At 48.3% G+C, this 25,318-nt stretch overlaps 1 protein-coding gene across 1 annotated transcript in view; it reads right to left on the bottom strand.

Annotated features, from left to right (window-relative positions):
• The window catches only part of RIMOC1 (RAB7A interacting MON1-CCZ1 complex subunit 1), a 315,896-nt gene that overhangs the window by 144,173 nt on the left and 146,405 nt on the right, over window positions 1–25,318 (bottom strand). Inside the window, exon 3 of the mRNA XM_078675011.1 lies at window positions 13,675–13,821. Coding sequence (XP_078531137.1) covers window positions 13,675–13,821 — 147 coding nt within the window. The remainder of the gene's footprint in view (window positions 1–13,674; window positions 13,822–25,318) is intronic.

The following is a 25,318-nucleotide window of genomic DNA, read 5'->3' as shown; positions in this document are numbered from 1 at the left end:
AAGACTCATGACTTCCACTTTTTCGGATTGCCTATGTACAGGGGCATAGTGAGCCCTCTCCTGCCCCAACCCTTGCTTTAGGAACTACAGAAGGGCTGGAGTCCTTCATGGGCCTCTTCTGTCTGCAGCTCAGCAGACAAAGGCTCAGCTCATAATTAATGTGTAAAGGTGTGTAAGAGAAGGAATGGGTGGATGGCTGGATGGATTAGTGAAAGGGTGAATGAATGAATGAATGAAAGGGTGAATAGATGGAAAATGAGAGAAAGGATGGACGGATGAGTGAGTGGAAGGATGGATGAGCGAAAAGGTAAATAGATGGATGTATGGGTGGAAGGGTAGATGGACGGGTAAAAGGATGCATGGATGAGTGAGTGAACTGATGGATGGATGAGTGAAAGGATGGATGACAGGCGAGTGAATGGGTGGATGGATGAGTGAATTGATGGATGGATTGATGAATTGATAGTAAAGGGTGGATGTTAGATGGATGAGTGAGTGGTAGGGTGGATGGATGAGGGAAAGGATGGACGGATGAGTGAAGAAGTGAAAGGGTGTATGAATGAGAGAAAGGATGGATGAGTGAAGGAGTGAAAGGGTGGATGGATGAGTGAAAGGAAGGATGGATGAGTGAAAGGGTGGATGACAGGCGAGTGAATGGGTAGATGGGTGAGTGAACTAATGGATGGATTGATGAATTGATACGTGAAAGGGTGAATCGATGGATGGGAGAAAGGGTGGGTGTAAGGCTGGATGAGTGAGTGAAAGGGTGGATGGATGAGAGAAAGGATTGATGAGTGAAAAGGTGGCTGGATGAGAGAAAGGATGGATGGAGGAGTGAAGGAGTAAAAGGGTGGATGGATGAGAGAAAGGATGGATAGATGAGTGAAAGGATGGATGAGTGATAGGGTCAATGGATGGATTCATGAGTGGATAAGTAGGTGGATACAAGGATGGATGGCTAGATGAAAGAGGGATGAGAGAGAAGGGAGGGATCAATGGATGGATGATTGAAAGCGTGGAGGATGAGTGACTGGGTGGATGAATAAGTGAAAGGAAGGCTGGATGGGTGAAAGGGTAGATGGCTGGATGGATGAGTGAATGGATGGATGAGAGGAAGAGTGGATGGATGAGTGTACGGATGGATAAGGTAAAAGGATAAATGGAGGGATGGATGAGTGAAAGGGTGTGTGGAGGTAAGGATGAGTGGAATGATGGAAGGATAGATGATAGATAGGTTGGCAAATGGTTGAATATTGATATGGATGGGCACACAGATGGAGGGACAGAATGAATGGTGAAACACTGAATGATGGATGAAAGAATGATTACACCTTGTAACCCCAATTATCTTAAGTACATTTCCTATAGATTAAGTTTCACATTTGTATGAGTCATTGTCTCTATGTAATATGTGTGTGATATAACACACTCCGACACCCTGTCCTACTTACTTGGGATGAGTTGCAATATAAAAGAAATTAAATACACATAAGAGAGGGTCTATGTGAAGAGGAGGGTCTCCATTGGAGGGTGGTAGCAAGGCCGGACTGGCAGGACCGGGCATCGGGCGTTTTCCTGGGAGGCTGGAAAGGTGGTGGGGTATGTTTTGTTACGACAAAAAGACCTGCACATTTGCTCAAAGCTGCCCACATACTAAAAAACCATGAGTGCACAATTGTCTCAACCTAATATAAACTTATTTTCACTGGTACATTGGTTTTCTATTTACTTACTTACATACTATTGTGCGACCTCTTCTGATGTGCTTGTCTATTTACTTACTTACCTAGTATTGTGCGACCTCTTCGATGTGCATGAAAAACTTAACTTTTGTCCTGAATTTTGACCTACTGTCCTGAAATTTTGTCCTGAATTTGCACCTATACCAGTTGGTCACCCTACCAAGGTGTCATTGTTCAAATGAAAGGTCATCCATGGTGGCAGAATGAACACTTTTTCAATCAATGTTTGTCGCAGCGACAGTAGGAAGCTCACTGATGGGGACTTCCTCGCTTGCCCCAATTGATGGTACTGATGTCGACAATTTGGTTCTTAGAATTAATTCCAAAGTCACAATATTCTGTGGTGAAAAAGGTTCAGAGGTAGGTTGGCCAGTAGAGGCTTTAGAAGATATTTTTTTGACTAGAACCACTACCTTAGAAGCCAAACGTTGGTCTCTGGCTGATTTTATGTATATTGTCTTAGGTGTTCCTTAGAAGTGGGGTGCATCTCCCTAGATGATGATCAAGAAGACGTTCTGGATGAGAATGAACCCTTTCTAGGACTTTCTTTTATGATCTTGAAGAACCTTTAGATTTATTATCAGAGGAAGGAATATGTTTAGACTGTGATCTGTGAAGCTATTGTAAGAGTCTATTCTCCTTATCTATCAGGGTTTTGTAGAAAAAGTATAACAGATCTTGCATTCCTTGGTCTTGTGGTCACAATGTAAGCAATAAAAGCAAACCTTGTGAGTGAAGCCTCTTTTCCCCTATTGGTTCTACATGGTCTGAAAAGACCTTCTTTTTTAGGGGAGTCCGACATGGTCTGTTTAGTCAGAATTAATCATTCTTAGAAATTACACATTTCATTTCAGAAGTCTGAAAATAGCTTGAAGTAGAAAAGCAAAGTTATCTGAAGCCTGAAGAGAGCTCAGGGAACTTCCTTCACTCACAATCTGCAGTATCCATCTGAGGTACAAAGAGTGCAGAAGTTACCATTTACAATACAAAATAAGTATGCAAAGTAGCATCCCATTCACCTTCAAATCAATTAATTGCAGCTGTGGTTGAGCTGTTGATATTTTATTGTTAATTTGGTCATTTAATGCAAATAACATTTTTGTAGGTAGCAATGATTTTGGTTAACCATGACATTTGTACCCTGAGAAGAAAACAAGTTACTTACCTGTAACCATAGTTATCCAGTATTGGTATCTTTCATAGATTCACATGCCTGAATCATTCCCTGTTGCCGAGATGGGAGTCCCATGGTAAAATACAAAAGTAATGCCATAAGTAATAAATAGGCTAAAAGAGGCCAAAGGCTATAACTTAGTAGCCTATCTACGTCCTTATAGGAAAAGGACCAAAAGTCAGCTCCAACCAATCAGCTACCAGCAACCTCTAGAACACTCAACAGAAGCAGTTCTCCTTAGATTTTCCAAGCACAAGTGGGAAGTAAATATCCCCAAAATCCTGAGAACTGACTCCACGGGGAGGAGGGTGGGTACATGTGATTCTATGAAAGATACCAAAACTGGATAACTGTAGTTACATGTAAGTAACTTGTTTTCTTATCCAGTATTGGGGTATCTTTCATAGATTCACATGCCTGAACCTTAATTGCACTGTCAATAGCGGATGGTGGGAGACCTGTATTCATAAACTCCCAATGGGTATCCATAACCTTGATTATAATGACAAAGCATAAATGGCAATAATCATTTTAAAAAGACAGCGGATATAAGCATGAAAATATTTAAAAATAACAAGCATTGTACCGTACAAATTGAGAAACATAGGAGCATGAACACTGTAAGCAATATAACAGTAATGAAATCTAATAATAAATAAGCCTTTAAGAAATGTAAAGAATCTGACCTTAATGAAAGCGATGGCGTAACACAGCTTGTCCAACCGCTGCATCCTCCTTTTGTGCAGATTTGAGGCAGTAGTGTCTTGTGAACATGTGGACATTCTTCCATGTCGCAGCACAGCATATTTTGTCCAGTGTAACCCCAGCAAGCAAAGCTGTAGATGCAGCAACAGCTCTGGTGGGGTGTGCTTTAGCCTTCACCGTGGGAGGTTTATTGGCTTTTTCGTGGCAGAATTGAATGGCAGATGCGACCCATCTGGCTATTGTGGCTTTTGTCACTGTAGTTCCCTGTTTTCCTTGAGCGTAGGCCACTAACAGTTGATATGTCTTTCTGATATCTTTTGTCTTTTGAAGATAACATTTCAAACATCTTTTTACATCCAATGAATGTAAACCGATTTTAGCTGGACTGGATGAATTCAGAAAGAAAGTTTGCAGCATTACTGGTTCATTCAAGTGAAATTGCGTCGGAATGAACTTAGGATTTGTCCAAAGGGTTACATAATCCTGTATAAAGCGTAAGAACAGTGCTTTGATAGTAAAAGCCTGAATCTCACTAACCCTTCTTGCGGAAGTAAGAGCCAGCAAGAGGGCTACTTTCCAAGTGAGGAATTTAAGTTCTGCTTTATGGACCGGTTCAAATGGTTGTCTCATCAGTTGTGCTAGAACCACATTGAGTTCCCACTCTGGAGGAGGTGCACGCACAGGAAGAAAAGTGCAAAAAAGACTCTCATGAATTGTTTTATAAGAGAAGATGGACATAAAGAAGGAAGCTATGGAGATTTCCTGTACCTGGAAACAGCAGCCAGGTGAACCTTGACTGGCGAAAAAGTGAGGCCAGACTTGGCCAGTGAGAGCAAGTAAGGTAGAATCTGTTCAGCAGGGGCTTGAAGTGGATGAACTTCATTGGCTTCACACCAACAACAGAATCTTTTCCATTTTAGACGATATGTTTTGACAGTGCTTTCAACACGAGATTTAGACAGTATGTCTCGACAGTCCTGTGAAATATTGAGGTCTTTGAACTCTAGGAATTCGGGAGACATGCATGCAAGTGCAGGGACTGTTGCTCCGGATGGACTAGAAAGTCCATCCGGATCCACAGTGGCCCTTATTCTCTGAAAACAGGTGGCCCTTGTTCCGTGATAACATGGTCATTGTTGGATGAAGGCGAATGGGTCTGTCTTGTGAAAACAGAAGAAGCTCCTGGAACCAATACTGTCTGGGCCAACGGGGTGGAATCAGGATTAGGCGGCAGTCCTCCAGTTTCATCTTGCTGATCACCTTGGGGATTAATGGAATGGGGGGAAAGTGTAGGCATTGATCCCGGACCATCTCATTGAAAGGGTATTCCCCCTTGCACTGGTTGAAGGAACCTGCTGGCATAATATTGGCATTTCTTGTACTTCTGTGATGCAAACAAATCCAGAGCTGGTTTGCTCCATGTCCGAAAGATTTTGTTCACCCGAGTTAGTTCCAGCTCCAACTCGTGGCAGCCAGATTGAGATCTGCTTAGTGTATCTGCCACGGTATTGTGCAGACCCTTGACATGCTCGGTCTTCAAGGATATTCAGTGGAACGTTTTTCCTTCCCACAATTCCTACGCTTCTTGGGAAAGCATCACGGATTTTGTTCTTCCTTGTTTGTTTGTGTAGTACATGCTGGTCGTTTTGTCGGTAAGGACCAGCACTGAGGAACCTGCTATCCTTGGAAGGAAAGCCTGAAGAGACAAAAATACACCTTGGAGTTCCAAACTGTCGATGTGGTGTTGTTTCTGTGTCTGAGACCACTTTCCCTGGATTTGCATGTCCTGTAGATGACCTCCCCATCCTTCCATGGAGGCGTCTGCTGTTAAGATGAAGTCCGGGATATTTTGCAGAAAGGTGAGACTTTGGGCAAGATTTAGTGTTTGGGACCATGAATGGAGTGCGTCCACCATTCATGCCGTTATTCGGATAACATCCTCGTAAGAACCCAATGCTTGTTGCCATAGTTTCTGTAGTTCCTCTTGCAGAGTTCTCATCTTGAGCCGTGCCAAAGGCACTAAGTTGATTGCTGAAGAGCACATCCCTAGGAGCGTTTTGAATATTCAAACAGAAACGAACTTTTTTTTTTAAATGGTTGCCGCTAATTTTTGAAGGCGCACTTGACGGTCTTGAGACAAGACTGCTTTGCACTGGGCGGTGTCCAGGGACGCTCCTAGCAACCTGAGTTGGAAGCAAATTCAATGTGTCCTTGTTCAAAGTGAGTCCTAGCGTATTGAACAGATGGAGACAAGTTGTTGTGGCAAGATTGGCTTCCTGCTCTGACGGAGCTTTTAGCAGCCAATCGTCAAGATATGGAAAAACTTGCATTCCTCGGGATCGCATGGTCGCAGCTACTGGTGCCAAGCACTTGGTGAAAATCCGTGGCGCTGATTTTAGGTCAAACAGGAGCACCTTGAATTGATAGTGGGTGCCCGCTACTGTAAATCGCAGATATTTTTGGTGTTTTGGATGGATAGGGAAATGAAAGTATGCATCTTCCATGTTCAGAGAAGTCATGAAATCCCTTTTGTTTAAGCATCTCAGAATATCGGAACGCGTTACCATCAGGAATGTTAGTTTTTTTGAGAAACTTGTTGAGTTTGCGCAGGTCCGGAATCGGTCGCCATTCTCCTGACTTCTTTCTGATTAGTAAGAAACGAGAATAGAAACCTGTTCCTTTCTGTGTGGATGGTACTTCTTCTATTGCTTCCTTGAGGAGCAAGACTTCTTTGCGCAATAAGTGAAGACGAGGGGGACCACATTTGACGGTCATAGCAGCCAATGATTGCTAAAGCATTAGCAGCTCTATTTGTTGCCACTGCAGGTAATTTGTTCCCCATAAAGTCCATACTACGTCCCTCTCTGTCTGGAGGAGTGGTAATAGGTTTTGCGGGGGATTTCGAAAGCCTCTGTGCATACTGCGATATGACAGAATCTGGTTTTGGGTGTCCTACAAGGCAAGATGGACTGTCCTCTGAAGCGCGGTATTTTTTGTCTACAGGAGGTAGCACCGCCGGTATGGATGCTGGCGTTTTCATGATTTTACGCCCTCCTGCCAAATGTAATCGATAATAGTAATATAGCTTATGACCTTTCTAGTGTATTCTTTAAAATCATGTAAAAAACAGTCTGTTTGCTTGACAGTAATAGGTAGTTGGAACCTTGTGGCTGCCCTCTGCATCAAATAATGAAATCCTCTGATGTCTTCAGGAGGAGAATCAGAGGGTAAGTGCGGAGGCGGAGATGGTGTCTGGATTATATAATTATCCCAGGGATCCGGAGCATTTGCCTGATCAGGCAATTTGTCTTCCTCAACTTCTTCATCCGAGGAGAAAGTGTCCTGGTGTCCAGTGTCAGGTGGACCCTGTGCAGGAGCCGGTGTACTAGGTATAGTAGGCTTGGGTATAGAAGCAGGTACCTCTACTTGAGGAAGTGGGTTCTCTGTCGAAATTTGCGGAGGAGGAAATCTTTGATGATAATCAGCCAACATAGTCTGCACATCCTGGATAAGTCCTGACCCATCTCTCCATGGCGTGGTTCCTGTCTGTGATGGAACTGATAGGCATGACGTGGAGCCATATATTGTTCATGATAATAATGTCCTTCCTGGTAATCATCGTCATCATCAATGTCTTGGCATTTAACATTGAGCTCAGATGGACTATGAGCTGCCCTCATCATCCTCATCACCATAATCCTCCGCCTCCATGAAACCCTCTAAAAGGTGGGATGGCAATAGGGGAGACACTTTACTATAGTCCTGAAAAGGCCTTTAAAATGTCTTGAGCTGAGAAACTCTCGTTGACGGGGGTGTTGACGGTGCAGAAATCAGTATTGTAGAAAGGTCCCTGGTCGACGGTCCCGTCGTCGACGGTGGTAAGATAACGGGCGCACTCATCAACGACGTTGTCTGCGGGCTCCTGTCGGCGGACTCGGCGGCGGCGGTGGCGGTTCTGTCGACGGCGCTGTCGTCGACGGGGACTTCGTCGACGGTGTGGTCATCGACGGTGGCTTCACCGATAGATTCTTCGTCAACAGACTTCGACGATGCCCTTGTAGTAATAGGGATTCTCGTCGACGAGATAGGAGAGGAAATAGCCGTCGTTGTGACAGTTGCCATCGACGATGGCGTCAACAACGTAACACATATCGTCGACGATGAAGGAACAGTCGTCGTCTACAAAAAAAAATGTAAGTGTTTTTTATTTACAGAGTCTGTAGAAGGTGATCTTGGAGTCTCTGTAAACGTGTAGAAAAGGCAGAGATGACGTTGGCTCAGAGGAATGTTTAGAAATCCTCTCTTTATGAACTGGCTTATCCTGGGAAGTTTTAAGATGTTTTCTTCCCTCACCTGAGGAGCTTTCTTGAGACCTCAATCAATCAATCATTGCATTTGTAAAGCGCGCTACTCACCCGTGGGGGTCTCAAGGCGCTGGGGGGGGGGTCAGTGCTCAAAGAGCCAGGTCTTGAGCTGCCGTCTGAAGGAGAGGTGGTCCTGTGTGGCGCGCAGGTGGCTGGGAAGGGAGTTCCAGGTCTTTGCTGCCAGGTAGGAGAAAGACCTGCCCCCAGCGGTGGCCCTGCGGATGCGGGGCACGGCTGCCAGGGCTTGTCCTGTCGAGCGTAGGGTGCGAGGCGGACAGTAGAAGGAGAGGCGGTGGTTGATGAGTTTGGGTCCGAGGTTGTGAAGGGCTTTGTGTGCGTGGGTGAGGAGCCTGAAGGTGATCCTCTTGCTGACTGGGAGCCAGTGAAGTTTCTTCAGGTGTCCGGAGATGTGGTGGTGTCGGGGGATGTTCAGGATGAGTCGTGCGGCTGCGTTCTGGATTCGTTGAAGTTTCTTCTGTAGCTTGGTAGTGATGCCGGCGTACAGAGTGTTCCCATAGTCCATGCGGCTGATGACGAGGGCGTGGGTGACGGTCTTCCTGGTGTCGGTGGGGATCCAGCGTAAGATTTTGCGGAGCATGCGGAGGGTGTTGAAGCATGCCGATGTTACCGCGTTGACCTGTCTGTTCATGGAGAGGGACGAGTCCAGGATGAAGCCGAGGTTGTGGTCGGTGGGTTGGGGAGTGCTGCCCAGGGCGGGAGGCCACCAGGAGTCGTCCCAGGCGGTGGGAGTAGGGCCGAGGATTAGGACCTCCGTCTTATCGGTGTTGAGTTTAAGCCGGCTGTCTGTCATCCAGTCCGCTACTTCATTCATGCCTTCGTGTAGTCTGGTTCTTGCTGAGGTGGGGTTGTTGGTGAGGGAGAGGATAAGCTGAGTGTCGTCGGCGTAGGATATGATGTTGAGTCCGTGTTTGCATGCGATGTTCGTCAGAGGGGTCATGTAGATGTTGAAAAGGGTGGGGCTGAGGGAGGATCCTTGTGGGACGCCGCAGATGACTTCAGTAGCTGTAGATCTGAAGGGGGGGAGTCGGACTCTCTGTGTTCTTCCGGAGAGGAAGGAGGTGATGCATTCCAGGGCCTTGCCTCGGATGCCGGCGTTGTTGAGGCGTTGTATTAGAGTACGGTGGCATACCGTGTCGAAGGCTGCGGAGAGGTCCAGGAGTATGAGGGCTATGGTCTCTCCCTTGTCTGTCAGGGATCTGATGTCGTCTGTGGCTGCGATGAGGGCGGTCTCGGTGCTGTGGTTAGCTCTGAAACCGAACTGTGAGGGGTCGAGTGAGTCGTTGGATTCTAGGGCGGTGGTGAGTTCGGTGTTGATGATCTTCTCAATCACTTTGGCGGGGAATGGGAGGAGCGAGATGGGCCGGATGTTTTTGAGTTCGGTGGGGTCTGCTGTAGGTTTCTTTAGGAGGGCGTTGAGTTCGGCGTTTTTCCAGTTTTCGGGGAAAGTGGCGGTGGTGAGTGATGCGTTGATGATGTCTCGTAGATGGGGTGCGATGATGTTGTTGGCTTTATTGAATATGTGGTGCGGGCATGGGGATCCTGAGTGGATGGAGTTGATTATGCGGGTGGTTTCCTCGGTGGTGGTTGGGTTCCAGGTGTGGGTGGTAGTGTTGTCAGTGTCGGATTCCGGTGGTGGGTTCGTGTTGGATGTGGAGAGGCTGTTGTAAATATCGGTGACCTTGTGGTGAATGAAAGCCGCGAGGGAGTCACAGAGATCCTGAGAGGGGGGGATGGCGTTGTTTTCAGCATCAGGGTTAGAGAGTTCCCTGACGATACCGAATAGTTCCTTGCTATTGTGGGCGTTGTTTTCGAGCCTGTCTTTGAAGGATGATTTTCTTGCTGCGCGGAGGAGTTGGTGGTGTTTGCGGGTGGCGTTCTTGAGAGCAGACATGTTCTCGTCAGTTTGATTGAGGAGCCAGGTTTTTTCGTGGGTGCGACATTCTTTTTTGGAGTCCTTGAGGGTGGGGGTGAACCAGGAGTTTTTCTTGTGGTTGTTTTTGTATACCTGGGTCTTCAGGGGGGCCAGGAGGTTGGCGCAGTCTGAGATCCAGTTCGTGAGGTTGGTGGCAGCTTCGTTGGGGTCTGCGGTGCTGGTGGGTGGGTTCTGGGAGAGGGCTGTAGTGAGTGACTCGGTTCCATTGTCTTCTTGGTGGTTGTTGGGCGTGGTGGTGTGCGGTGTTTTTTTTTAAGCTGAAGTGGACACAGCTGTGGTCCGTCCAGGATAGTTTGGTGGTGTGGCTGAAGGAGATGTGTTTGCTGGCGGAGAAGATCGGGTCGAGTGTGTGTCCGGCGTAGTGGGTGGGGGTGTTGACCAGCTGTTTCAGTCCGAGGTTGGTGAGGTTGTCCAGTAGGGTGGTGGTATTGTTGTTGGCGTGGTTCTCCAGGTGGAAGTTGAGGTCCCCTAGGAGTATGTAGTTGGTGGAGGGGAGTGCGTGTGGGCTGATGAAGTCTGCGATGTCTTCGCTGAATTTTGTGCGAGGTCCCGGTGGTCTGTAGATGAGGGTGCCTCTAAGGGTGGTCTTGGGGTCGCTGTGGATTGAGAAGTGGAGGTGTTCGGCGTCGGGGAGCGTGTTGTCGGTGTTGGTCGTTATGTGGATGGAGCTCTTGTGGACGATGGCGATGCCTCCTCCGGTGCGTTTGGTGCTGTCTCTCCTGATGATTTTGTAGCCGTCGGGGATGGCTATGGCAATGTCGGGTGCTGAGGAGGGGTTCATCCAGTTCTCGGTTAGGAAGGCGATGTCCGGGGTCTTACTAAATGTGGAAGCTCGGTCCTCTTCCTCAGCCAAAGAAGGAGGTCGTCCTTTGGAAGACTTTTTTTTTTTTTTTTTAAAACCTTTATTGTGCAGATATAGCTGACAAATACGGGCCTACAACCCATCGGGCCGGCCACCACACTGTATTAGCACATACACCAGGAAAGAAAGTCCAGCAGGTCTCCGATATAACAGATGCAACAAAGCAAAGCAAATAGCCACAAGGAAACCACAGTGAGAAGGAAAAGTGAAGGTTAATTTTATAATATAATAGGGTGAGGAGCAGGAACATTGCAGTTATTAAAGTCCAAAAGTCCGTGGCGGGTCGTCAACAGGCAGTGGAACAAAACACAGCGAGTTTCAAAAAAAGAACAGCTACATCATAGCAAGGGCAAAACATGAGTCCCACATCAGCAAACAATATCATCCACTGCCCAACGCCCACCCGTTACCACAAGAATACGCATCAATACATAGAAAGGAAGTCAGGATTGCAATACGAAGCCATCCGCTACATCAACCCAGGGAAAGAGAGAAGGAAGGGGAAAAAGGGGAAAAGAACATCAGAAAAAAGGGTTGAAAAAACAGGGAAAGAGGACGCGGCCCCACAGTATATGCCCCATGGCAAATAAAGCACACGAAAAAGGGGCAGCCCACGGAGCCAAAGGAAACAGGAGTAATGGATGCGCAATGAACATCGGTATCAGGAAAGCTGTGTGCCCACGCTAGCAAAATACACCCCAGGAGGCCTACATGCAGACGCAGCGCCCAGAAAAAGAATACACAAGAGCCATAGAACCAAGAACAAAAGAAAAACAAAAAGTCAGACCCCCCCCCACCCACCCCACCCTGCACCCCTGCGGAAGGCTACGGCCTACCCCCCCAGCAGCGTGCCTGTCGCCCTAACCGGAAACCCGAAATATAGAAGAGTCAAAAAGTAAGGAAGAAACCATATAGGCAAAAAGAGAGGAAAGGGAAAGGAAGGAAAAAACATCGGGAGAGGAGACACATAATCAGAACATGAGGGGGCAGAGGTGAAAAACAGGGATTCCAAACGTCGAGCTACTACACAAGTTATAACGGCTTCGGACCGGATGAGTAAAAAAGGACAGCAACAGCAGCAGGCAACTCAAGCGCAGCTCCACAGACCAAGGGGAAAAAATTGTCCCGGTGAAACAGTTACAGGATCTCCGCTCGGCAGGCCGAGGCAAAAAATCACCGGGGGACCCGGCGAGACCGATCCGGACGGATCTCGGCTGGAGGCTCTCCAATGCATCCACCACTGGGAAGAACTCTTGACAATACCAGGCAGCAGGCATCTGAACGTCCAAACAAGCGGTGGCCTTAGCATTTTCAATTTCCAGGAAAGGCACCGCAGCACCCTGAAGCGGCGAAGCCACACACGCAGGGGACGGCCCAACGAGCCGGGAACAAAGGCTACCATCCAGCCCATCGACAGGCACAGTCATGGAAGCACGCCAGGAACACAAGGCGGCGAAAACGTCGCCAACTGTAGGCTCACCTTTACGGTATTCAGCAAACGTGCCGTGCGGCGAGCAAATGTCGCCGTCCCCAAATGGGCGTAGAAGCAGGGTGTGGGCCGCCATCTTTGCAGTCCGGCGCGGCCGCGGCAATCTCCGACCCCAATCCGGCCACCAACAGAGCTCGATGGAAACCAGCCGGCGACAAGCAACGGAACCCTCAGGGCAAAAAAGCAGGCCACCAGAATATTGAGGCAGCCGGCGCCACCGACCAACGGGCGCCGCCCGCCGAGGCCGGGCGGAGGGTTTCAAGATGGCCGGACAGGAGAACAAAGGGGAGACGAGTCGCCCATTCGGTCAACCCCCGTCCGTGAAAGGCAGCACTCCACCACCAGGTCCCCAGACAGCCAGACCAGGCCCGGTCAGTCGCCACCGGTCCAACCGCACAATGGCCGCTCCTGCCGACCCCGCTCCTCCACCAAGGGGTCGGCCCCGGCGCTCCGCCCCGCCTGGGCGCCGCAGACGAGCACCAGGCCTGCCCGCCCCGGAGGCCACGAAGCGAACCAGGGCGCAGCTCAGGATCCGCGGCACTTAAGAACATCCGGAGCAGACGGTGAGTGCCAGCAAAACTTCATAAGTCCATAGTCCAGCAAATAAGACTTCTCGGGGCAGGATAAGGTGCAGGATAGACAGTTCAGGCAGGAAGGTTTGACGGAGCCGAGCTACAACGCGGCCATCACGGTCGCGAGCTTGGCTCCTCCCCCCTTTGGAAGACTTGAGCCATAAAAGTAATTTGCCTCTCTAATCCCTGAGAATCTTGCTGGGAAAGGTACGGCAGATTTTACAGTCTTTAGCCTCATGTTTAAGGTAGAGGCAATAAAGATAATCTTTATGTAGATCATCTACATGGGCCCTCTTCTTCCCACAGGTCCTGCAGGAGCAGAAGAGGCCTTTTTTGTCAGACATATCTGCTTGAAGAGCTGAAGAGAAGGAAACTGAGTAGCACTAAGGGAGACTCCCTTCCACACGATGTGCAGTGAAAATCTGAGGAGAACTGCTTCTGTTGGGAGTGTTCTAGAGGGTGCTGGTAGCTGATTGGTTGGAGCTGACTTTTGGTCCTTTTCCTATAAGGACGTAGATAGGCTACTAAGGTGTAGCCTTTGGCCTCTTTTAGCATATTAATTACTTATACTTTTGTATTTTACTGTGGGGCTCCCATCTCGGCGACGGGGAATGATTCAGGCATGTGAATCTATGAAAGATACCCCAATAATGGATAATTATGTTAATTTCCAAAAGTGTCATAGATGAAATAACACAAATAGCTTGAACCCACTAATCCCAGAGTACTCTTGCATTCCTTATATAAAGTACAGCTCTGTGCAGAAAACACTGTAACCTAATAAAATATTGCCAACAATACATAATACTCACTTTTTGATTTTGCAATAATTGTTTAACCAAGTTCTCTGGTTCTGAAAGTATATCAATAATGTCAGTTACTTGCTCAAGGGAAGAGTCTTCAGGAAAATCTTCATCAACCAGTTTGTTCTCCTCAACATACGTGATGTCCAAAATAGTCTATGAATTGAGAACAGAGCAAGGGCTGTAACTTTGCATGGCATACTTAATGTAAACACAGTAGCCCAGATACTAAAAATGCTTTCTCTGCGATAATAATATTTACTTATAACACTAATCCTCCAACACAGCAATGTTTAATAGATTCTATAAGCTGTAAAATGAGTACTTATTAGGCTTGCACTCCACACATTAACAAATAGGATTTGTGGACAAAGACCTGTCTTGATGCTGTTTCTACTAAATGAACTATTTAAAAATGTGCTCCGGGGACAGCAAACACAGTAGGGAATTAGTAAATCGTTTATGACTAACAATGAAGATCATCCAAAGATGCCGAAGAAAAGTTACTTACCTTTAAGTATTGTTGTCCAGCTTTTGCAACTTTCAAAGATTCGCATGCGGAGTTGTCCCGTCATCACATGGGAAATCCTTCGTAGTCATGCTAAATTGCATTAACAGTAAACACTTATTTTTTACCTGCTATGTACAGCCTACTCGCCTCATTGTGTGACACAAACTCTGGTCAAAAGGGAGAGAAGCGTTGAACTTCCCTCCTCACAGAAGCGTTGAACTTCACTTCCAACAGAGGCTCCCACTGCTTCAGATTTTCTAGTCACAAGTAAGAACAGCCTCATTAATAATTAGAGATGGGTGGATCACATGCAAGTCTATGAAAGATCTCACAACAAGATAACATTAGTTATAGGTAAGTAATATTTTCTTCTGCTGCAGTTGATAATTTATAGATTCACTTGCTTGAATTATGACTAGAAACCAGTGCAGTAACTGTAATAGTGGAAGGTGCAAAAGTTGCTCATTTTACCTGAAAATTTTCTATAACACAGCATGCTTCACTGCTGTCTCTGCCTGTATGTCCAGGCAGTAATGTTTGGTAAAATCATTCATTGTAACCCAGGATGGAGCTTTGCCTCCATCCATCACGTACATGCCTGCAAAGAGCAACTGTTGCTGCCAAACCTCTGTTGGAGTGAGCTTCACCTTTCCTCATGGAGGTCTTCCAGATTTGTTGCAGCATAATTGGAAGGTTAATGCAATCCAGCACGCAAAGCCATGGTTGGGCAGTGCCCAATCTTTGTATGGTTCAGCAAAAGAAATAGCTGGTTAGATACATGAAAATCATTAGTATTTGGCAAGTAAAACTTACAGCAGCTCCTTACATACAAAGTGTGCATTAACCTCTCAGGAATTGCACAAGGGTTAAATAGGTAAGTGGCACTATATGTTGATTAAGTTAGAAATAAATTGGAATAGCCATTTAACATTATGACTTTCCACTATGGTTCTTTCATTGTAAATGCATGAATTTCTCGGACTCTCCTTGCGGACATTATTATAAGTAGTAATGCTACCTGCCATGAAAGATGCTGAATGGATATTTTATCAGTTGGTTGAAATTGGCTTTTCTTCAAAGCTCTCAGTATCTTCTTCACTTTCCACACCAGATGAGGTTTCAGTACCAGAGGCTACAGTATCTTCTTCACTTTCCACACCAGATGAGGTTTCAGTACCAGAGGCTACAGTATCTTCTTCACTTTCCACACCAGATGAGGATTCAGTACCAGAGGCTATGTGCCAAACCGACTCTTCATGAACTCCTTAATAACATTTTAAGAAAAAAGGATTCGCTTTTTGGATGGGCTGTAGTATATGGGGACAGAAGTGATGAGAACCAATTTTGATTGGTATGCAAGTACTCTTCCAAGCTTTTACATCTTACTACAGATGGCAAGAAGTAAACATACTGCAGTAGTCCACGAATATTCACAGACAATGTATAGCTCATGAAACCATGCCCAACAGAAATTTTGTTCAACTTAAGAAAGTGTGTTGCGAATGCAGATTGTGCTTTGGCTACTCTTAATTAATATTGACAATAGATGGTTATGGAATATTTAGTGCAGCAACTTCTACATCGCTAGGAAGTGCACAATCAGGATAGATGATGCTAGGTTATGATGTAGATGTACAAGGTGCCTTGTCAATAACGAACAGTCTGGTTTGAAGGTTATCAGTGTGTCTATGTCTAGATTCTATAGGTGCGTGGACCACGGTTGTCTGGTTCAGGCCACTGCTGTCTCAACGACCATGAAGGGATACTGTTGGTATTAGTGGAACTGGTGGAAAACCTATACATATATTTCGCACTAAGAAAAAGAAAAAGTTTCACTTCACTTGCGGACTGCCATCACCAGCTAATGACGAATGTGATTTTGTACTTCTGAGGCACTGTAAAGAAGTAAGACACTGATATATTGGGCTCATGTGTCCATTGTTTAATTCCTACCAATGATAATCTGTTCTGACTCTGGTGAAAGCATTCTCTCTAATCATTCTCAACTTCCCAGTGCAATAGGATTTTGGTTTTCTCGGATAACTGTGATGGGTCTTCCATGCTTCAAAATGAAAAGAAGCACACTTTTGAGTGTATTTGAGAACTGAAAGTTTTAAATCAGCTATCTGAGGTTGCAGAGGAAGAGAACATTAAAAAGCTGAAATATCAGGTACATGGTAAGACTATGGAAAAGACTGTCGCAGAAGCAGGCAAAATCCTTTGGTCCATAAAAAGCTGGTGAAGACCTCAAAGAAAAACACAGGACAGCAGATGCCCTTATCGCTTAGTGGCTCACCTGAAACAAACATCTAATGTTTGTGGTCACATTTATTAATCAGGCCCACGGGGAGAACTTCCTGAAAGATAATTCGGAGGGGAATGCACCCTCACTGACCTTAGCAACAGAATACCAGAAAACCAAGCTGAATAAATAATAATAATAATAATAATCATTTATTAAGCGCCTGGCTGCACAGAACTGTGTGTCCCCGCGCTGACTGCAAGTTCAACCCATCCAGAGGCCAGAGAACAGGAAGAGGAGCTAAGCTGTGGGAAATAGATGCGTTTTGAGTTTGGCTCTGAACCTGGTTTCCGATGGCTCCATCCGGAGCTGTATCGGTAGGGCATTCCAAAGCTTGGTGGCTAAATAGCGGAAGGATTTTCCTCCCATTTTAGCTTTAGTGATGCGAGGGATTTTAAATAGCATCATGCCTGCTGATCTGAGGTCTCTAACCGGCCTATGGATGGTAAGAAGGCCTCTCAGATAACTGGGACCTTTATTTTGAGCAATGCGATGTGCATAGCAGAGAGTTTTGAATATGATCCTCTCTTTAATGGGTAGCCAGTGAAGCTTGGCGAGTGCATTTTTAGTGGATGCTCTCCTAGGGAGACCAAGCACCAGTCGTGCAGCAGAGTTTTGAATGCACTGAAGCTGGTGTAGGCTCTTTTGATTAAGACCAAGTAGGAGAGCATTGCCATAGTCCAAATGAGGGGATATTAAGGCATGGACTATGGTCTTTCTTGCTTCGGTTGGGAGAAGGTCTAAAACTTTACGCAGTACTTTTAAAGTACTATAGCATTTGCCTGTTACTTTGTTTACCTGAGTTCTGCCTGAGAGATCGGTGTCAAGCATGACTCCGAGATTCTTCACTTTCTCTACAGGCATGGGTACTTCTCCCAACTCACTAGGCCACCATGCTTGCGACCAGACTGAGGTATCCTTCCCAACTATTAGTACCTCTGTTTTATCTCCGTTTAAACGGAGGCAGTTGGCGTTCATCCATGTCGCTATTTTTGACATGCAGTTAGAGAAGTTGGAAGCTAAGTCTCTACTGTCTGGCGTTATTTTGAACACCAACTGGGTGTCGTCAGCATAGCTGACAATGCCCACCCCAAATTCCTCCGCGATGTATGCCAGGGGTTCCATGTAGATGTTAAATAAGGTAGGGCTCAAACTAGAGCCCTGTGGAACCCCATGGCTAACATCGCGAGGAGAAGATTTGAAGGGTGGGCAGTGAAGTTGGAAGGTTCTTTCGGTGAGGTATGACTGAAACCAGGTGAGGGCAGAGTCTTTTACTCCTATGTCTGAGAGCCGAGACAGCAGTGTTGAGTGCAGCACGGTGTCAAACGCTGCACTTAGGTCCAATAGGACCAACGCTGCTGTCTCCCCCTCATCCACCAGTTTCCGAATCAGTTCGGTGGAATATAGAACGGCTGATTCTGTCGAATGGCCTGATCTAAATCCTGATTGGGAAGGGTGGAGGAGTGCTTCTTTCTCCAAATACTCCATGAGTTGGAGATTGGCTACCTTCTCTATGATCTTGGCACAAAAAGGGAGAAGGGAAATTGGCCGTAGGTTTTGGAGCTGAGTAATAGGAATATTCGGTTTCTTTTTTAATGGGAGTACCAGAGCAGATTTCCAGTTTTTCAGGACGTTGCCTTCCTGGAATGAGATTGTGATCATGCTGCTTATATGATCCAATAATAGGCTTTCCATGACCGCTTTGAACTGTTCCGGTGGGCAGGCATCCATAGGGGAGCCAGAACAGATAGAATTTATGATTTTCATAAGTTCCTGTTTATTGGGGGTCCTGAGGTTGGTAAACTGGGGTTTAAGGGGGCAAGAATTTAGAGCCTCCACCTTATTTTTATCTGATCTGGTACTACAAGAAAATGTAGCATGAATTTTTTCTACCTTCTCCACAAAGAAGTCAGCTATCTGGTCGCAGATCTCTGTGGAGTAGGTATCTTTAGTATCTAGGCGAGAAAGTGTGGTAATTTCTTTATAGATACCAAATAATTCCTTAGTAGGGTTTTTAGCTTGCACAATTCTGCTCTTGTAATAGATACTCTTTTCTAATCGTACCAGCTTTTGATATTTTTTTAACTCAGCTTTATAGTTTTCTTTAAGTTCAGGAGTGTAGCTTTTCCTCCACTTACGTTCGATAGATTTGCATAGGGCTTTAGCTGTTTTCAACTTTTCAGAAAACCAGGGGGCGTTTTTAGATTGTCGTGCTGGGGGTTTGGTCGTCCAGGGCGCAATTTTATCTAATGCTTTAGTTAGCCATGATTCAAAATTGTCCCATACCTCCTGAAGGGATAGGCCAGTTGCCGGGGGGTGTTCAGTGAGTTCCTGCAACAGCAGTTCAGGAGTGCATTTTTTAAAATTACGGCGTTTGTAGGGAGGGTTATTTGCATGTGACTTAATAGTCTTGTTAGTGGTTATTTTGAATGGCACCATACTGTGGTCCGACCATATTAATGGAATGGGTGAGGACGTGTTTACCCCGTCCCAGTTCGAGAAAATCGGATCTAGTAGATGCCCTTGTTGATGCGTAGGCAGGGTAGATAGAAGTTTAAGATCGATTGCGTCAAGGGCATTTAAAAGGAGCTGTGCTTCCTTGGAGTGGCTATCCTCTAGATGGATATTCAAGTCACCAAGTATGAGCAGTTTTTTGTGTCTTATGGCTAACTGAGTGGTTAGTTCAATAAGATGGCTGCTGAAGGATTGTGCTGCTCCAGGGGGTCTGTATATTAATAGTCCCATGATAGTATTGTTAGTATCTATCTTAATGGTAAATCTTCCACATTCACTGTCCAGGAGTTTTTGTTCAATTAGAGTGCACTCCAGTACGTTTTTGCTAATCATAGCTAATCCACCTCCCCGTTGTTTCTGACGATCTATTCTCAAGAGGCAATAGTTACTGGGTATAGCCTCTAAAACATCCGGGGATGAGGCTTCCTCTAACCATGTTTCAGTAAGAAACATGATATCCAGATCGCCCTTTGCAAGCAGGTCAAAAATCTCAGTTTTATGCTTAGGCATGGACCTACAGTTAAGTAAGGCCATATTTAGTTCCGACGTGGTGTGCAAAAAGGAGATAGTATTGGGAAGTGATTGATGGCAAGTGTTGCAATGTGCGGGTATGGATATTGGATCTGTAGCGTGTAAACAGTCGTATAATAGTGGCTTACCAAGTTTCAGCAGGTCTTCTTTAGTATATTGATAGCGCGGACTCTGATTATTATGTGGCTCCATAGATGACTGGGAGCCGGGTCTATAGAGTCCTGCCCCGAGCCCCGTCCGTTCGCGGACGGGCGCAGACGGGCAGGACTCTGGCTTGACTCCGGCGCGCGATCGGCGCTCCCGCAATGCGCGTCCGCTGCGCGGAGCCATGCACGTATGTATTTATGACGTCGTCCGAGCGACGTTCCTAGCGAGCCCTCACTAATATGGCCGCTGTAGTATTCCCCCAGTCCCCGCAGATGATGGCTCCTAAATCTGCCACACCCACCGAGAGAGTCCGAGCAAGTAGTCTGCTCAGGGAGAAAAAGTGGAGCGAGACTCCAGGTCTTATGCACCGATCCACTGAAATAGATCAGGGCGCAGGAATGGAGGAGCAAACAAGCTGGAGTGAATAGCTGATGAGAGAACACAGGATACGATCGAAATGTTGGTTAAAAAGGTTGCAATTAAAGGAATAGAATGTAGAACTAAAAGAAAAACAAGATGCCACAAGAAATCATTTGGGGCACAATAAAATACGCATCTTGGGTGTTCCTCATGAGGCAGAAGGAGACAACCTCAATGAGTTTGTCCTGTATTCCTTCGATCTACTGGAAACCAACCTGAGGCCCCGCAGATAAGACTCAATTGTGCAAGTATGGAGGCATCCCTGGAGAAAAAGACTAGCACCTTCACCTTTATAACTAAAGTCCACTTTCTGATGAAAAAAAGACCACAGGAAAAGCACGGATGAAAGAATTCATTTACAAAACGAACAAAAGATAACTGATTAAGTGTGCCTACATGGGGGGAAGAGGGGAGGCTGGAGGGCGCACAGCAAGATGGCCCCTCTATAGAGCTGATCCGCCGGACGAGATTATAATCCGGCATTAATCCCGCATTAATCCTTGTCATCCGAATCTGCCTCGTGCCTCAATTAATAGCTACAGCTTTCCTGACTGCTGTGGAGCACTTTGGCCGAACACAGAAGGCGGCCTGTCGTAGAACAGACCGTGCAGCGACCCTGGTGCGCGGGAGGGTGCCAGGCCGACGAGATCCCCGTCGACCGTGTAATGTTGGGCCCTAGGCCCGCATTATGCAAAGCAGGGAGACACGGACACCAGGATGGTGGGCTGGTTAATGGGCATCGAGCACGTGCGCTCGGCCCCCTTTATTGACCGGGTCACCTGACTCGTGACACCAGTGGTGGGTGGGTGTATAGTGTAGGTTACAAGTTCTGAAAGACTAGAACGTGTCCAGCAGGACACTACATTCCTCCCAAACTTTAATAAAAATTAAAGGAACAAAAGTCCGAACCTGTGGCAGGAAATACACACACAATGTACTGTTGTCGCAATTTTACAAAAAGTCTCTTCAGCTGCTTGACGGATGACGACGGTAGAAATTTGCAGCTGGAACTAATAGTTCACATGGGCACGACGTCCTGTTGCTCCGTGGATGTGCCTTTCTGGACTTTCAGCCTCGCTCTTGTGGTGACGACAGACAGATGCCAAGATGGTAGATCTGATGGATGTTGTTCTCTACCAGTCCGTCTGGTTTCTTCACTGGCAGCAGCGTGGCTTCACTTTGCGAAGGAGGGAGTAGCTGAAAGACATCCCTCTCACTAGGACGCCCCTCTCGTGGGTATTTTTCTGCCACAAGATATTCCGGAGGCCCTCTTCATCAGGTTTCCACTGGGCCGGGTGTTCTCCGCAGTGTTGCTCCAACTCCACAGTCTGCGTGTGAATAGAGGAGACGATGAAAGTGTCACCACAAAGTCCGTAGCTCCACCTGGAGGGTGGTTGTTTGACTCCTGCCTTTGCGCACAGGTTCCTCTTCTTCCCGGGACGTGCAGGGTAGACGGCGATGGATCCATCTCTCTTGTCGGGACCCTCTGCCACCGTTGTCCCTGAGGCCTTTGCCCCTTGGATATCCACGGGCTGGTGTGGAGTGGTCAGTTCTCCTTCTGCCAGGACATCTGGGTGCTCTCCCTGTCCAGACTTCCGCTCAATCCCAAAGGTGGGTGTTGTCAATGGTCCAGCCTGATAATTCCTGCAGCCGACAGGTTGTCAGAAGACTCGTAAGTAGATGCCTGTTCTTCTCCTCATGCCACCGATGTTCTCCTGGACATATATGTCACTGTGCTCGATGTTGTGGCGCATGTCACCTCCTCTTCTGGTGTGTGGGTTGACCTGCCACACCTCTCCTCATCTTCCTGGACGTTGTTGCTTCTAATGGTGTTATGCCACTTGACTCCTTTCTTCTTTCCATTTCTTCTTCAAGGCGTTGTGCCACTCGTTTTCCATCTTCCTAGACGTTGTTGTTTCGGGTGGCACTATGCCCTTCGATTCCTTTCTTCTTTTCTTTTCTTCCTCGCGACGTGGTTTGGTCATCTTGCTGCTCCTGTCCTCCTGACCAGGCTTCTCAGAGCGGCGTGCACTCCATCCGTTTCCTTCTGGTCTTGTCCTTGCTCTAGGACACTGTCTTCATTCCACTCTGTGACTGGACCGGTCGCCGCGACCTTCTTCCTTTGACTGTTTTACTTCTGGTTCTTGAAGGGTGTCGCGTCCATCTTCTTCTGGTCCTCCTCGTGGATCTCATGTGGGTCCTCTTCCGGACATCCGCTCCACGGACTTCTACTTCCCTCTGATCAGACCTCCTGCTGGGTCTCTCATCGTAAGCGACCATCGTGCTGGTCGGATCCTTCTTTTCTTCCTGGGCGATCATCTGGCTTTATCTTCCTTGCGACCAGACTGTGTGGTCGGCTTTGTTCTCCTTGCGACCAGGCTGGGTGGCCGGCTTTCTTCTCCTTGCGACCAGGCTGGGTGGTCGGCTTCCTCCTCTTGCGACCAGACTGGGTGGTCGGCGTCCTCCTGGTGTGTCTTCATGCTTTCAGTGATCTGCGTGATCACTGTTCTTTTCTGTGGCAATGCTTGTGCTTTGGCGCGCGTTTGTCTGCGCTCTTCGTGTGCTTCGCTGGCTTCGGAGGGTTACGTCACCGCTCCTTGGACCTTCTCTTGGGCTCGCCGTCATACGTGCTGATGATGGCGCTCTGGTTGCTGTGAGACGTCGCTGCCTCACTCTGGCACCTTTGTGCGCTGTCCTGTGGCATTGGCGTGTCGCTGTGCAGCGTCACTCTGGCAGTTTAGTGACCTCGCGTCACTTTATCACTGACTGTCCATGTGCGTGGAGTTCTGGCACTCCTGGCACGTTCCGGCGCAGTGCTGTGCTGTCCTGGTGTGTGGGTGTGGAGTTCTTGCACTCCTGGCGCGTCCCAGCGCTCTCATTTGTTAGCGTCTCTCTGTGTGCTCAAAGGTCTGTGATTCCTTACGTCACTGTGCAGTGACCATTTTGGTTACAGTCCTTGGTTTGCGTTGCTGCAGGCTTGCTTTAGGGTGCATTCTTCGATTGGTTTGTCCAAAGCTTGTTCTTTTCTTTGGATGCAATACCCCCCGGTGTCCACTAGATGGCAGGGGAGGTCTTCTGCAGGCACCGGCCATCTTTCCTTTGCTCTGGGTCCTTTCCTATTTCGCCGGTGCTTGGCTGTGTGCTGCGTGGTGTCCTGAAGCTTCAAGCCTGGTGGTGGAATGCTTGCTGGGGCTGCAGGTCAAGGAATACACGGCGTCGGTGAGGTGGGACGGCTCCTACATGCACAGGTAACTTAAATTCTCTAAATTAGTTGCAGGCTGCAGGTCGTCTTTTGAGTGGAGCTCTCTTGTGCTGCCCCATGCGCTACTGCTGCCGCTCCATGCTAGTTTACTTTGCGGTCAGGCACCTTCTCTTCCGCGGCTTCTCCCCTTCGCCGGAGTCCTTCTCTGACCTCACGTGCTGCGCAGAGAGAGAAAGACTTGGTGCTGCTTGCGGCCGACTCTGGTGCTTTCATGGCAGCCATTCAGTCATTCACCCCACCGCCGCTGCAGCCTCATATTCACACGCGGCGGGGACGGTTGTCGCTGCTGACGAACGGCGGGTGGGCTCCGCCTTCCTATTGTTCGGGTAGTGTACTGTCGGCCTTTGCAATGCGGGTGGGCTCCGCTTTTCCATGAGTGTCCAGCAGCTCCCCACACGCTGCGGGCGCTCCCTTTGAACATTATTCACCCCGCCGCCGCAGCCTCACTTCACATACGCTGTGCGACGGGGGACGCTGCAGGCAGGCCGCGGGTGGGCTCCGCTGGCCTTGCTTCGCTATATGTTTATTTTCGGCCGCATCGCGCCCGGCAAGGCGCCATGACTATGCGGGTGGGCTCCGCTTCACACACTTTCTCAGCGGCGCTAGCTGGCGGCCGCCATTCTCTCTGCTGTGACCGTTGCGGATGGGTTCTGCTTTCGGTTTCTGTCTGCTGCCTTGCGCATAGGCTCACCTTCGGCCAATGGGCCACTGTTGCCACACGAGTTGGCTCCGCGAGGGCTTCACTATGGTGGGGCTCAGTTGCGGCCGACGCGGGTGGACTCCGCTTGGCTTGCCTTTTCTCCCCCAAGGCACTCCTCGCAGGGGCAGTTCAGTGCGGACGCGTGAGGTGCGGGTTAGGCTCCCGGTCACCTCGCCATTTGTATGTGGGCCCGGGGCATGGCACGCGCCCGGCGGCCCTCTCCGGGGCCGGCGCCGATCGTTGTAGGGGGTGCCCCTAGGCGGGCAGTATTCTCTCCCCCTTCTTCTCGGGCTGTAGCATGCCGGGGTACAGCCACCTCGTCGCCAGTGTAATGTTGGGCCCTAGGCCCGCATTATGCAAAGCAGGGAGACATGGACACCAGGATGGTGGGCTGGTTAATGGGCCTCGAGCACATGCGCTCGGCCCCCTTTATTGACCGGGTCACCTGACTCGTGACGCCGGTGGTGGGTGGGTGTATAGTGTAGGTTACAAGTTCTGAAAGACTAGAATGTGTCCAGCAGGACACTACAGACTGGTAGGCCGCGCCACCTCCGGGTTTCCGCTTGCGCGGCCCAGCGGTGTCAGGACTAGTTGGGGGCTGCGCTGGGTCCTCTGGCCTCACGGTCGGCTGGGGAGCATCGGCGATCCCACTTTAGGTAGCGCCGTTTTTGTGCACCGTATGTCTGCCTGCTGATTGCCACATACCTGCCTACTCTGCAGCTTTCCCACACGCGGATACCGGGCTTCCACATCATCGGAGGAGCTCTCCAGCCACTATCTGCCTTGTGAGCCTGCAATCCTGCTGGGGTGCCGCACTGACACCAGCCCTGCTGCAGCTTGTGGACCTGCCCACGAGCTCCGCGTTGCGGAGCTGCCTGCAGTGCTGATTGTCTGCCATTTCTGGGAGAATTCCATTGGTACTCCCTTTAACCGGGTGCCTCGCTGCTGGGGTAGGGCCTGTTTTTTTCTTTTTTCCTCCTCCGCCTCCCTGGGGCTGGTGCCCGACAAGAATACGAGACCCCCGACGCTCTGTCACAAGGTGCCCCCCGCATTCATATTCGGCGCCCACCTGTGTACATTAAAAAGTGGGAAACACGACTAGATAATGCACTACAAAGGCACTAGTGTCTCTGCTCCCCCTGCAACAGCTCTCACTGGGGACACTGCGCCCACCTTCGTCACTGGCCCTACCTGTGATACTGGGAAGGCCTGTATTCCACTAATATACCAGCGTGCTTGGCACGCTGGACTGCATGGCCACCATGG

This window comes from Lissotriton helveticus, chromosome 2_1, assembly GCF_964261635.1.
Source record: "Lissotriton helveticus chromosome 2_1, aLisHel1.1, whole genome shotgun sequence".
Classification (NCBI taxonomy): Eukaryota; Metazoa; Chordata; class Amphibia; order Caudata; family Salamandridae; genus Lissotriton; species Lissotriton helveticus.
The sequence above is the reverse complement of the archived record's forward strand: the minus strand, read 5'-3'. Positions and strand labels throughout refer to the sequence as shown.